The 12,979-nt window shown below is 43.0% G+C and overlaps 1 protein-coding gene across 7 annotated transcripts in view; it reads left to right on the top strand.

The window, feature by feature from the left end:
- osbpl9 (oxysterol binding protein-like 9) overlaps positions 1-12,979 on the top strand; it is a 176,799-nt gene that overhangs the window by 142,752 nt on the left and 21,068 nt on the right. For all 7 annotated transcript variants that reach the window (XM_067990225.1, XM_067990224.1, XM_067990223.1 and 4 more), the window contains 3 exons: positions 1,321-1,439; positions 5,490-5,575; positions 6,220-6,394. In XM_067990225.1, coding sequence (XP_067846326.1) covers positions 1,321-1,439; positions 5,490-5,575; positions 6,220-6,394 — 380 coding nt within the window. The remainder of the gene's footprint in view (positions 1-1,320; positions 1,440-5,489; positions 5,576-6,219; positions 6,395-12,979) is intronic.

Raw genomic sequence — 12,979 nt, 5'->3', positions numbered from 1 at the left:
AAGCAGTCCACTTGAGCAGCACTTCATCCACTAGCCTAAACATCCAGCTCCTGCATCACCAGCGTACTGTGGCTGCTGTACTATCTACAGGATGCATTGCAGCAACTTGCCAAGGCGTCTTCACTGGCAACTCTCAAATACTGTGCGATCCACCACAAGGGCAGCAGGTGCATAGGAACGCAATCACCTCCAAATTCCCTTCTAAGTCACACCTTATCCTGACTTGGATATATGTTGCCATTCCTTCATCGTCGCTGGGTCAAAATCCTGGAACTCCCTACCTAACAGTATTGTAGGAGCACCTTCAACTACACGGACTGGAGAAGTTCAAGAAGAAGGCCCACCACCACCGCCTTCTCGGGCAACTAGGAATGGGTGATAATGCCACCCTTGCCTGTGATGTCCACATCCTGGGATTGAATATATTAAAAAAAAATGTACAGAAAATTATCAAGAGGGAAGACTGAGCTGTACCTAGCAAGTTCCAAGAAAGAAGCCCCATGCCCCTGAATGAGGTTAGGCCTTTGGGAACAAAACTTATTGGCTGGATTTCTAAAAGGACATGTTATGTTAGAAACTTTAATTTTAGTACTAGTTCCTCATGTTACTAACAATGGAAGATGACCAACAGAAACATTTCCAAAAATATTTTCAGCCATTTGATGGATTCTGCTCCTCTTTGCCTGTTGTTCATTAGTAGGTATTTGCTGTTTTAATTGCTACTTTTCCTACTTACTTGTTCCTTGTTCATTGTTAGGTTTCCTGCCTGGTTTATTACCTATTCTGTAATATTTCAGGTGATTATCCTTGCTCAGCTAACAATAATTTGGGATTTGTTGCCTTTTCAGAATATGATATTTGAACCCATCCAGTAATTGTGATGGACAATAACACTTTGAAGTGTTGAACATGCACTGGATATAAGACTTTTAATTATATAGATTAGCAAATGGATTCCAAAATCAGGCCAGTCTCTTCAGCTTCAGATCACTGCTTTGATGTAAAATGTCAAATATGACTGTCGAAGTTCACTATCATCAACTGGAAAAAGGGGTCATTCTATACACGGATATTGCTGCTGCTCTCTGCTTAGACTGCAAAACGGTGGAATTGGCTCTTCACAGAACACCAGGACTACCATTGCACTCAGATTAATGCTCTTTTAAAAAAAAATACATTTGACATTATATTAGCAATTCTGCCATGAATGATCTGTCAAACTAAGGACTACCACTAGTTTTTGAAAAGGGGCATTGGTGATTTAAAGATACTGTAGCTGCCTTTTAAATATAATTTCTAATTGCTTGATGCCATTCCCAGAGCTGTTTGATACGCACGATGAGAGGGATGATGAGGGTGAAGGGGAATCTGTTGAAGAGCATAAGAGTGTCATCATGCATCTCTTGTCTCAGGTCCGACTGGGCATGGACCTGACAAAGGTGAGGATGGTGGACCATTTGTTGTTCAATGAAAATGCAGGCGTCATTTGAAAAATGACCACTCTGAAAAGAATAAATATTCTAGTAAACCTCCTGTCGGTATAGAGCCAATAGGAAAAAAATATAATTCAATATTATAATGTTTCATCCAAGTACATACGGTGGTTCATTGTTGATTAGCAATGTGTAAGATATTACTTTCAGGTGTGTTTTTTAATCAGTTTCTGGATCCAAAACTCGTGTTTTGGCTGATTAATTTCTGTTGGATCTGTTTTCTTTAAATTACTGGAATCAATAATATATGTATTCCAATGACACAAATATATTTAATGTTTGGTAGTGACATAATTTGAGCTACTCTTTGATTTCCTTCCTTTGAAAAATATACATTTCCTTGTTTTATTCTACCAGTTAGTTTACAATTTGGATTTCTTATGCAGAGTCACCTTTTTTGTTTTAACTCTGAAGTTACCATTAAGACTTTCCATATTGCTTACCAAAAAAATTATTTTTTTTACAGGCCGCCATGGGGCAAAGGACTGCACAGGGGGACACTGAAGTGTAGAAATGCAGTAGTCATAGGGGATTCGATAGTCAGGGGGACAGATGGGCGTTTCTGTGACCGTCGACGTGAATTCCGCATGGTGTGTTACCTCCCTGGTGCCAGGGTAAAGGACATCACAGGGGGTGCAGAACATTTTGAGGGGGGTGGGGAACAGCCAGAAGTCGTGGTCCATGTGGGTACCAACGACAGAGGAAAGAAAAGGAATGAGGTCCTAAGGCTAGAGTTTCAGGAACTAGAGAGGAAGTTAAAAAGCAGCACCTCAAAGGTAGTAATCTCTGGATTACTCCCAGTGTCGGGTGCTAGTGAGTACAGAAATGGGAAGATAAGGCAAATTAATGCGTGGCTAGAGACATGGTGCAGGAGGGAGGGCTTCAGTTTCTTGGGGCATAGGGACGGGATGCACCTCAACAGAGCTGGGACCAATGTACTCGCGGGGAGGTTCACTAGTGCTGTGGGGGGTGGGGGGGGTTTAAACTAATTTGGCTGGGGATTGGCACCAGGATGTAGCATTAGAAAGGAGAAACAAGGGGCACAAAGGATCAGGAGAGATAGATAGCACTAGAGTAAGAAATAGTGTGGTATTAGTTGGGATCAGACTAAGGCAATATAAGAAGGTCGAAGATTGGTTTATAGTGCACGTGTGTAAACGCACGAAGTGTGGTAAACAAGGTTGGGGAGCTTCAGGCCAAATAGCCACATGGGAATATGATGTTGTGGCGATAATGGAGACCTGGCTCAAAAAAGGGCAGGATTGGGTACTAAATATTCCTGGATACAAGATGTTCAGGAAAGATAGGGAAGGAAAGAAAGGTGGGGGGAGGGGGTAGCAGTATTGATTAAGCAGAATATTGCAGTGCTGGAGAGAGAGTATGAGCTTGAGGGGTCATGGACAGAATCTGTTTGGTTAGAGTTAAGAAACAATAGAGGTGCCATTACACAACTGGGTGTATTCTATAGGCCACCAACTAGTGGGAAGGGTATTGAGGAGCAAATTTGCAGGGAAATTACTGAAAGATGCAAGAACTATAGAGTGATAATGGGGGACTTCAACTATCCTGATATTGACTGGACAGTAATAGTGTAAAGGGCAAAGAGGGGGACAAATTTCTGAAGTGTATTCAGGACAACTTTCTTGATCAGTATGGAAGGAGGCATTGCTGGTTCTGGTTCTGGGGAATAAGGCGGGTCAAATGGAGCAAGTGTCAGTGGGGGAACATTTAGGGAACAGTGATCATAATATCATAAGGTTTAGATTAGTTATGGAAAAGGACAAGGAGCAATCTAGAGTAAAAATACTTAATTGGAGGAGGGCCAATTTCAGTGGGTTGAGAACAGATCTGGCCTGGATAAATTGGAATCAAAGTTTGGCAGGCAAAACTGTAATTGAACAATGGGCGGCCTTTAAAGAGGAGATGGTTCGGGTACAGTCTAGGTACATTCCCACGAGGGGGAAAGGAAGGGCAATTAAAGCCAGAGCGCCCTGGATCACGAAAGAGAGAGAGAGTAAGATGAAGCAGAAAAATATGACAGATTTCAGGTTGATAATACAAGTAAGAACCAGGCTGAATATAGAAAGTACAGAGGGGAAGTGAAAAAGGAAATAAGAGGGGCAAAGAGAGAGTATGAGAATAGACTGGCAACTAACATAAAAGGGAATCCAAAAGTCTTCTATAGACATATAAATAGTAAATGGGTAGTAAGAGGAAGGGTGGGGCCGAAGAGGGACCAAAAAGGAGACCTAGGCACGGAGGCAGAGGGCATGGCTGAGGTACTAAATGAGTACTTTGCATCTGTCTTTACCAAGGAAGAAGATGCTGCCAAAGTCACAGTAAAAGAGGAGGTAGTTAAGATACCGGATGGGCTAAAAATTGATAAAGAAGAGGTACTAGAAAGACTGGTTATGCTTAAAGTCAATAAGTCACCCGGTCCGGTTGGGATGCATCCTAGGTTGTTGAGGGCAGTAAGGGTGGAAATTGCGGAGATACTGGCCATAATCTTCCAATCCTCCTTAGATATCGGGGTGGTGCCAGAGGACTGGAGAATTGCAAATGTTACAGCCTTGTTCAAAAAAGAGTGTAAGGATAAACCTGGCAACTACAGGCCAGTCAGTTTAATCTTGGTGGTGGGGAAGCTTTTAGAAACGATAATCCGATTCAAAACTAATAGTCACTTGGACAAGTGCGGATTAATAAATGAAAGCCAGCATGGATTTGTTGAAGGCAATTCGTGTTTGACTAACTTGATCGAGTTTTTTGATGAGGGCAATGCGGTTGATGTTGTGTATATGGACTTTCAAAAGGCATTTGAGAAAGTGCCATAATAGGCTTGTCAGCAAAATTGAAGCCCATGGAATAAAAAGGGCAGTGGCAGCATGGATACGAAATTGGCTAAGTGACAGGAAACAGAGAGTAGTGGTGAACTGTTTTTCGAACTGGAGGAAGGCATACAGTGGTGTTCCCCAGGGGTTGGTACTAGGACTGCTGCTTGATTTGATATATGTTAATGACTTAGACTTGGGTGTACAGGGCACAATTTCAAAATTTGCAGATGACACAAAACTTGGAAGTGTAGTAAACAGTGAGGAGAATAGTAATAGACTTCAAGAGGACGTAACTAAGCTGGTGGAATGGGCTGACACAGCAGATGAAATTTAGTGCAGAGAAGTGCAAAGTGATACACTTTGGCAGGAAGACCGAGGAGAGGCAATATAAACTAAATGGTACAATTCTAAAGGGGGTGCAGGAACAGAGAGACCTGGGGGTACATGTGCATAAATCTTTGAAGGTGGCAGGACAGGTTGAGAAAATGGTTAAAAAAGCATACGGGATCCTGGGCTTTATAAATAGAGGCAGAGAGTTCAAAAGCAAGGAAGTTATGTTGAACCTTTATAAAACACTGGTTTGGCCACAACTGGAGTGTTGTGTCCAATTCTGGGCACCGCACTTTAGGAAGGATGTGAAGGCCTTAAAGAGGGTACAGAAAAGATTTACTAGAATGGTTCCAGGGATGAGAGACTTCAGTTACATGGATAGACTGGAGAAGCTGGAGTTGTTCTCCTTAGAGCAGAGATGGTTGAGAGGAGATTTGGTAGAAGTGTTCACAATCATGACCGTTTTAGATAAAGTAAATAAAGAGAAACTGTTCCCATTGGCAGAAGGGTCGAGAACCAGAGGACCCAGATTTAAGGTGATTGGCAAAAGAGCCAGAAGCGAGGTGAGGAAAAAAAATTTACGCAGCAAGTGGTTATGATCTGGAATGCGCTGCCTGAAAGGGTGGCAGAAGCAGATTCAATCATGGCTTTCAAAAAGGAATTGAAAAAATATTTGAAGAGAAAAAATTTACAGGGCTACGGGGAAAGAGCGGGGGAATGGGACTAACTGGATTGTCCTTACAAAGAGCTGGCACAGTCTCAATGGGCTGAATGGCCTCCTTCTGTGCTGTAACCATTCTATGATTCAACGATTCTAATGCTGATCATCTTGCAGGTTGTCCTTCCCACATTTATCTTGGAAAGACGATCTTTGTTGGAAATGTATGCAGACTTTTTTGCACATCCAGATTTGTTTGTGAGGTAAATGTTCTCTTATCAGGTTAAACTGGCTTCTGCAATGAAATGGAAAAGCTGTGTAATTATTATGCTAATTCATTTGTATACGAATTGGATTTAGTGTGTACAGATTTTATTTTAAGAAAATTTCTTTAGCATTGTTTCTATTATAATTTATCACAATAATTTAATCTACAGTATGGTTTTATGAAGATTTTTTCCTCGTGTAATTTTGCAGTGAAATCTGTGTTATAAAAAAAACTTTAAATATTGCCATTGACTCAATGATGAACTATTTTCATATGTAACTTCCAGTATTGTATGTCAGGCTAGAGAATAATGCAAATATAAAGTTATCTGCCAAGCTTAATTGTCTGAGCTCTGTCCCACCACTTGGAGTTCTGTACTGAATGGAGATCAAATGCTTACTCAAGAAGAGGAAAGAAAAATAAGAGCCTGAGTCATTGCTCGTGTATCTTATAATCAGTTACAAAGCAAAATTGGCAGAGGACAGGTCATATGTCCATTTATTCACTCTGAGAATAGCACATGGCATCAATTATCTAAAAGTCAGAGCCTTTCTCAAATGTTATTCTCACCTTGACTATTGTATATGATTGTTTTAATATCAAATGAAATAAAATATTCTTACATTTTTTTTTGTGAAGTATTGTAGACCAAACTGACCCAAGAGACCGAATGGTACAGGTTGTCAAATGGTACCTGTCAGCCTTTCATGCTGGTCGCAAGGGATCTGTAGCCAAGAAACCTTACAATCCCATTCTAGGAGAAATCTTCAAATGTCATTGGATGTTCCCTGAGAATGAAGCTGAAGAAAATACGGTAAGTTGCTTTTTCTAATAACCACTGATTTAGTTTAATTTCTTGGTATTTCCTCCCCCCCCCCTTTTGTTTACTCCCACAGGGGCTTTCAAGTCATAAAGCTTCTTTTTGCTTCTTATGATGGATTAGGCTGTTGAACTCCTGTATCCATAATCAGTACTGCTCCATGATTGGCTGAGAACGTACACTTAATATTGAGAAAGGCACCACTCCTGTCTTACCGACTGAGAGGAAAGATCACTCTTAGGAACATAGAAATTGCTAGACAAGAAAACACCATGGTCTATCCAGTTCATCTCTGCTGGAGACTACTCTGTTCTCCTTTCTCTCATTCCTTCTCTCCCTGTCTTTCTTTTCTAATTGTCTCCCCTTTCCCTCATTCCTTTTCTCCCTCCCTATTTTTCTAAGTTCCTCTATCCATCGCTCATTAATCCAGTGTCACACATTTGTCTTTATCACAGTTGCTCCTTCATGCCAGGAAACACTATTGGGCTTCCTTTCTGCTGCAGAGGCCAATAGCACTGAAGATTTATGCTCGTGTTGGTAGCAGCAATGATGCTCCATGTTTAATTCTGTGCCAGGCTCCAGTCCAGTTGATTTGTGTGTAGCAGTATCCCCCTCTCAAAGCTGGGTATGGTAGCTCATTCAAGCTAAAAATGGGTGAATGAGAAATGTTGACCGGAGGTCACCGGTTACGGTTATTGGCTTAGTACAAAGAGAAGAGTCAGTTCTCTCTTAACTCTCAATTCGCTTTATTCACGTCGTTAGATCATATACATATAGCTTATACATCTGGTTAGATATAGACATGCAGTTTGCACCAGGTTATACAGTTTATACCCAAACTAGGATCTAAACGCACACCCACTAGGTTTCTCTGACACTCCCTAAGTGGTCACAGAATATAAAGGATAATACCCGAAAAGGAGAGCTGACGCTGGCCAGGCGTTCCGTTCTCTCTCTCTCTCTCTCTCTCTCTCGACGTTGTCTCTACGTCCCTGATGTAGGTTCTTCCACTTCCGCGATGGTTGGTCTCCGGAGTCTTCGCTCTGGCTCCACACCCCAGATTCTTCATTCTTATTCCGAATCTTATCTCTTCAAGCTGTGCTGTCTCTCTCCCTTTGGTTTAGGCTTGCTCGCCTAGTCTGTGTCTTCTCCTTATTGGCTCTGTCCCAAGGACTTAGGTAGCATTATCTCATTACTCCTTTTCTAAATAAGGACTTGTGTCTTATCACATCTCCTTTGTCTTTCACAAAACTTAACTAATTCAAACCAGTTCCAGCCAGCTCAGGCCAGCGACTGAACTCAGGTTACTTCAGTTCAAAGTTGTTTTTGCCTGTGTGTCAGCAGTTTGGAATAAACTCGGTAGTTTCTGCAACCCCTGGCCAACAGAAACAATTCCACCAACAAGTGAACAGATAAATTGTATTATCTTATGCCCAAATCATTGTTGGTTAAAACGTAAAACCATGATCTGTTTGCACAGATTTCTACAGTAAACAATGGTTTCAAATGTCAGGATTAAAGAATGTTTCGAATTTCACTGGTGAATGACGCTCTGAGAGAAAGAAAAAAGTTTTTCCATCAGTTACATCGAAACATGAAGAATGATACCTGCTACGATTTTCAGTTTTGCTGCTCTGAAAACTTTTCAAATGTTACAAAATCTCCCTGTTAATTCCCAGCTGATCTTGTTATATGTCTGAGATGGACAAGGTTTAGAAAATCTTATTTTTCCATGAATGTCTCTAATTTTCACAAAGGACAACCCCAATGCACACTGTGTTTCAGAACTTCAGCTATTCCAGCTTTTCTTTTCTCCTCTGCTCAAAAATATCACTTTTTGATGAATGTTTGTTCTTCAGACGCCGTTAAACTTCTCAACCTGAACATTGAATAAACAGTTTCTATCATAACAGCATGTTGATCATTTTCTAGAGCCAATCTCATCCAATTTAGGATTTCAGATTGACATAATTATGCTCTTGTCTCATGTAAATGAGAAAGTGTGAAAGAAATAACAAGAACATAGGCCGGAAATGAGGCAAAAAGATTTGGAGGTAAAACAAGCCACCAATGTCTGTGGTAATAGAAAATATTGAGTGTTCTACATCACAACCCAGAAAGCAGACCCTAATGTCAAACTCATTACTAATATTCAATAACTTAAAATGAATATTATAAAATGAGTCGTCTTTACTAATCCTCCACCCAGAAAATAATCAATTTGGAAGAACAATTTTGAAAAGAGTTTACATGGCTACAAATGATATCCTTCCTGAAGTCAGGATAAAAATGTTGCAAATAACACATTAAACTTTTAAAAAAAAACTAAGCTTAATATTAACATTAAGGAAGAGGAAGGGGTGAAGAAGCACATGAAGTCTATTTCCAAGAAATATGTGTTCATCATTAAAAAAAAGTTTTACTTCTCAAAGGTGAAACAGAGGACACAGAAATAAGGTGATTGGCAAAAGAACCACAGGCAATATGAGGAAACATTTGATTACACAGCGAGTTGTTATGATCAGGTGGTGTTGGCCTGAAAGGGTGGTGGAAGCAGATTCAATAGTAACTTCCAAAAGGGAATTGGATAAATACTTGGAGGGAAAAAATTTACAGGGCTATGGGGAAAGAGCAGGGGAATGGGACTAATTGGATAGCTCTTACAAACAGCAGGCACAATGGGCAGAATGGCTGCCTTCTGTACTATACCATACTATGGTACTGTAAACCCAAGTTTAATAGCATGACGTAGCTAGGAATGGCACAATTTCTTACTGCATACCTAGCGGTAAGTCATTACAGTTGATTCAAAACTTTGAGTAACTGGATCAGAATGGAAGGAAGGTGGCATGTTTTGTTGTGGCAGATACATCCTTTGCTATTCTGCACTACACATTAGGGCTGAGTGCATGGGCAGGACTGCTAAACAAAACATTCAAAGAGACATTTTTTTTATTTGTTCATGGGATATGAGCATCGCTGGCAAGACCAGCATTTATTGCCCATCCCTAATTGCCCTTAAGAAGGTGGTGGTGAGCCGCCTTCTTGAAACACTGCAGTCCGCATGGTGAAGGTTCTCCCACAGTGCTGTTGGGTAAGGAGTTCCAGGATTTTGACCCAGCGATGATGAAGGAACGGTGATACAATTCCAAGTTGGGATGGTGTGTGACTTGGATGGGAATGTGCAGGTGGTGGTGTTCGCATGTGCCTGCTGCCCTTGTCCTTCTAGTGGTAGAGGTCGCGGGTTTGGGAGGTGCTGTCGAAGAAGCCTTCGCGAGTTGCTGCAGTGCACCTTGTAGATGGTACACACTGCAGCCATGGTGCACTGCTGGTGAAGGGAGTGAATGTTTAGGGTGGTGGATGGGGTGCCAATCAAGCGGGCTGCTTTGTCCTGGATGGTGTCGAGCTTCTTGAGTGTTGTTGGAGCTACACTCATCCAAGCAAGTGGAGAGTATTCCATCACACTCCTGGCTTGTGCCTTGTAGATGGTGGAAAGGCTTTGGGGAGTCGGGAGGTGAGTCACTCGCCGCAGAATACCCAGCCTCTGACCGGCTCTTGTAGCCACAGTATTGAAATGGCTGGTCCAGTTAAGTTTCTGGTCAATAGTGACCCCCAGGATGTTGATGGTGGGGGATTCGGCGATGGTAATGCCTTTGAATGTCAAGGGGAGGTGGTTAGACTCTCTCTTGTTGGAGATGGTCATTGCCTGGCACTTGTCTGGCGAGAATGTTACTTGCCACTTATCAGCCCAAGTTTGGATGTTGTCCAGGTCTTGCTGCATGCGGGCTCGGACTGCTTCATTATCTGAGGGGTTGCGAATTGAACTCAACACTGTGCAATCATCAGCGAACATCCCCATTTCTGACGTTATGATGGAGGGAAGGTCATTGATGAAGCAGCTGAAGATGGTTGGGCCTAGGACACTGTCCTGAGGAACTCCTGCAGCAATGTCCTGGGGCTGAGATGATTGGCCTCCAACAACCATTACCATCTTCCTTTGTGTTAGGTATGACTCCAGCCACTGGAGAGTTTTCCCCCTGATTCCCATTGATTTCAATTTTACTAGGGCTCCTTAATGCCACACTCAGTCAAATGCTGCCTTGATGTCAAGGGCAGTCACTCTTACCTTACCTCTGGAATTCAGCGCTCTCGTCCATGTTTGGACCAAGGCTGTAATGAGGTCTGGAGCTGAGTGGTCCTGGCGGAATCCGAACTGAGCACTGGTGAGCGGGTTATTGGTGAGTAAGTGCTGCTTGATAGCACTGTTGACGACACCTTCCATCACTTTGCTGATGATTGAGAGTAGACTGATGGGGCGGTAATTGGCCGGATTGGATTTGTCCTGCTTTTTGTGGACAGGACATAACTGGGCAATTTTCCACATTGTCGGGTAGATGCCAGTGTTGTAGCTGTACTGGAACAGTTTGGCTAGAGGCGCAGCTAGTTCTGGAGCACAAGTCTTCAGCACTACAGCTGGGATGTTGTCAGGACCCATAGCCTTTGTTGTATCCAGTGCACTCAGCCATTTCTTGATATCACGTGGAGTGAATCGAATTGGCTGAAGACTGGCTTCTGTGATGGTGGGAATATCGGGAGGAGGCCGAGATGGATCATCCACTCTGCACTTCTGGCTGAAGATGGTTGCAAACATGTCGGCCTTGTCTTTTGTACTCACGTGCTGGACTCTGCCATCATTGAGGATGGGGATGTTCACGGAGCCTCCTCCTCCTGTTAGTTGTTTAATTGTCCACCACCATTCACGACTGGATGTGGCAGGACTGCAAAGCTTTCATCTGATCCGTTGCTTGTGGACTCGCTTAGCTCTGTCTATAGCTCTGTCTATAGCATGTTGCTTCCTCTGTTTAGTATGCATGTAATCCTGTGTTGTAGCTTCACCAGGTTGACACCTCATTTTTAGGTACGCCTGGTGCTGTCTTCTACACTCCTCATTGAACCAGGGTTGATCCCCTGGTTTGTTGATAATGGTAGAGTGAGGAATATGCCGGGCCATATGATTACAGATTGTGCTGGAATACAATTCTACCTTAGAAGAGCTGCATTCTACTTACGATATGACAGTTGGCCACCCTTGCTTAGTGGATCTCCAAATGAAAACACAGTTATTATTTAATTCATCTAGCAGCTACCCTTGCTTCCAACAGTAATGATTTTGCTTGTGAGTTAAAGCTTAACTCCAAGACATGAGCTTGTATTTCAGGCTGATATTCCAGTATGGCCCTGAGGGAGATGCTGTTCTTTGGATGAGGGATTAAACCGAAAGCCTGCTCCAGTAATTCAAATGTAACGAGTCTTACAACACCAGGTTATAGTCCAACAGTTTTATTTGAAAATCACAAGCTTTCGGAGGCTTTCTCCTTCATCAGGTGAGTGTGGGATTCCTTGAAAGTCACCGCATATATAGTCAGAGAACAATGCCTGGTGATTACAGATAATCTTTCCAACTGCCCGTTATCAAGGCAATCAAAGGAATTGAATAGTGTTCAGACAGAAAGACATTAGATACAAGACTACTGAATATACAAACGGCCAGAACCAAAGACACAGAGAAAGAGAGAGAGAGAAACATCCGAAAGGAAGAGAAAGAGAGAGAATGACCAGTTGTATTAAAAACAGATAACTTTTTTTTCCGCTGGTGGGGTTACGTGTAGCGTGACATGAACCCAAGATCCCGGTTGAGGCCGTCCTCATGGGTGCGGAACTTGGCTATCAATTTCTGCTCCACGATTTTGTGTTGTCGTGTGTCTCGAAGGCCGCCTTGGAGAACGCTTACCCGAAGATTGGTGGCTGAATGTTCTTGACTGCTGAAGTGTTCCCCGACTGGGTGGGAACCCTCCTGCCTAACGATTGTTGCGCGGTGTCCGTTCATCCGTTGTCGCAGTGTCTGCATGGTCTCTCCAGTGTACCATGCTCCGGGGCATCCTTTCCTGCAACGTATGAGGTAGACAACGTTGGCCAAGTCACAGGAGTATGGACCATGTACCTGGTGGGTGGTGTCCTCTCATGTGATGGTGGTATCTGTGTCGATGATCTGGCATGTCTTGCAGAGGTTGCCGTGGCAGGATTGTGTGGTGTCGTGGAAGCTATTCTCCTGAAAGCTGGGTGATTTGCTGCGAACAATGGTCTGTTTGAGGTTGGGTGGCTGTTTGAAGGCGAGTAGTGGAGGCGTGGGGATGGCCTTAGCGAGGTGTTCGTCGTTAAGGCCATCCCCACGCCTCCACTACTCGCCTTCAAACAGCCACCTAACCTCAAACAGACCATCGTTAGGCAGAAGGGTTCCCTCCCAGTCGGGGAACACTTCAGCAGTCAAGGACATTCAGCCACCGATCTTCGGGTAAGCGTTCTCCAAGGCGGCATTCGAGACACACGACAACGCAAAATCGTGGAGCAGAAATTGATAGCCAAGTTCCGCACCCATGAGGACGGCCTCAACCGGGATCTTGGGTTCATGTCACGCTACACGTAACCCCACCAGCGAAAAAAAAGTTATCTGTTTTTAATACAACTGGTCATTCTCTCTCTCTCTCTTCCTTTCTGATGTTTCTCTCTCTCTCTCTCTCT

This window comes from Heptranchias perlo, chromosome 9 (assembly GCF_035084215.1).
Source record: "Heptranchias perlo isolate sHepPer1 chromosome 9, sHepPer1.hap1, whole genome shotgun sequence".
NCBI lineage: Eukaryota > Metazoa > Chordata > Chondrichthyes > Hexanchiformes > Hexanchidae > Heptranchias > Heptranchias perlo.
The sequence above is the reverse complement of the archived record's forward strand: the minus strand, read 5'-3'. Positions and strand labels throughout refer to the sequence as shown.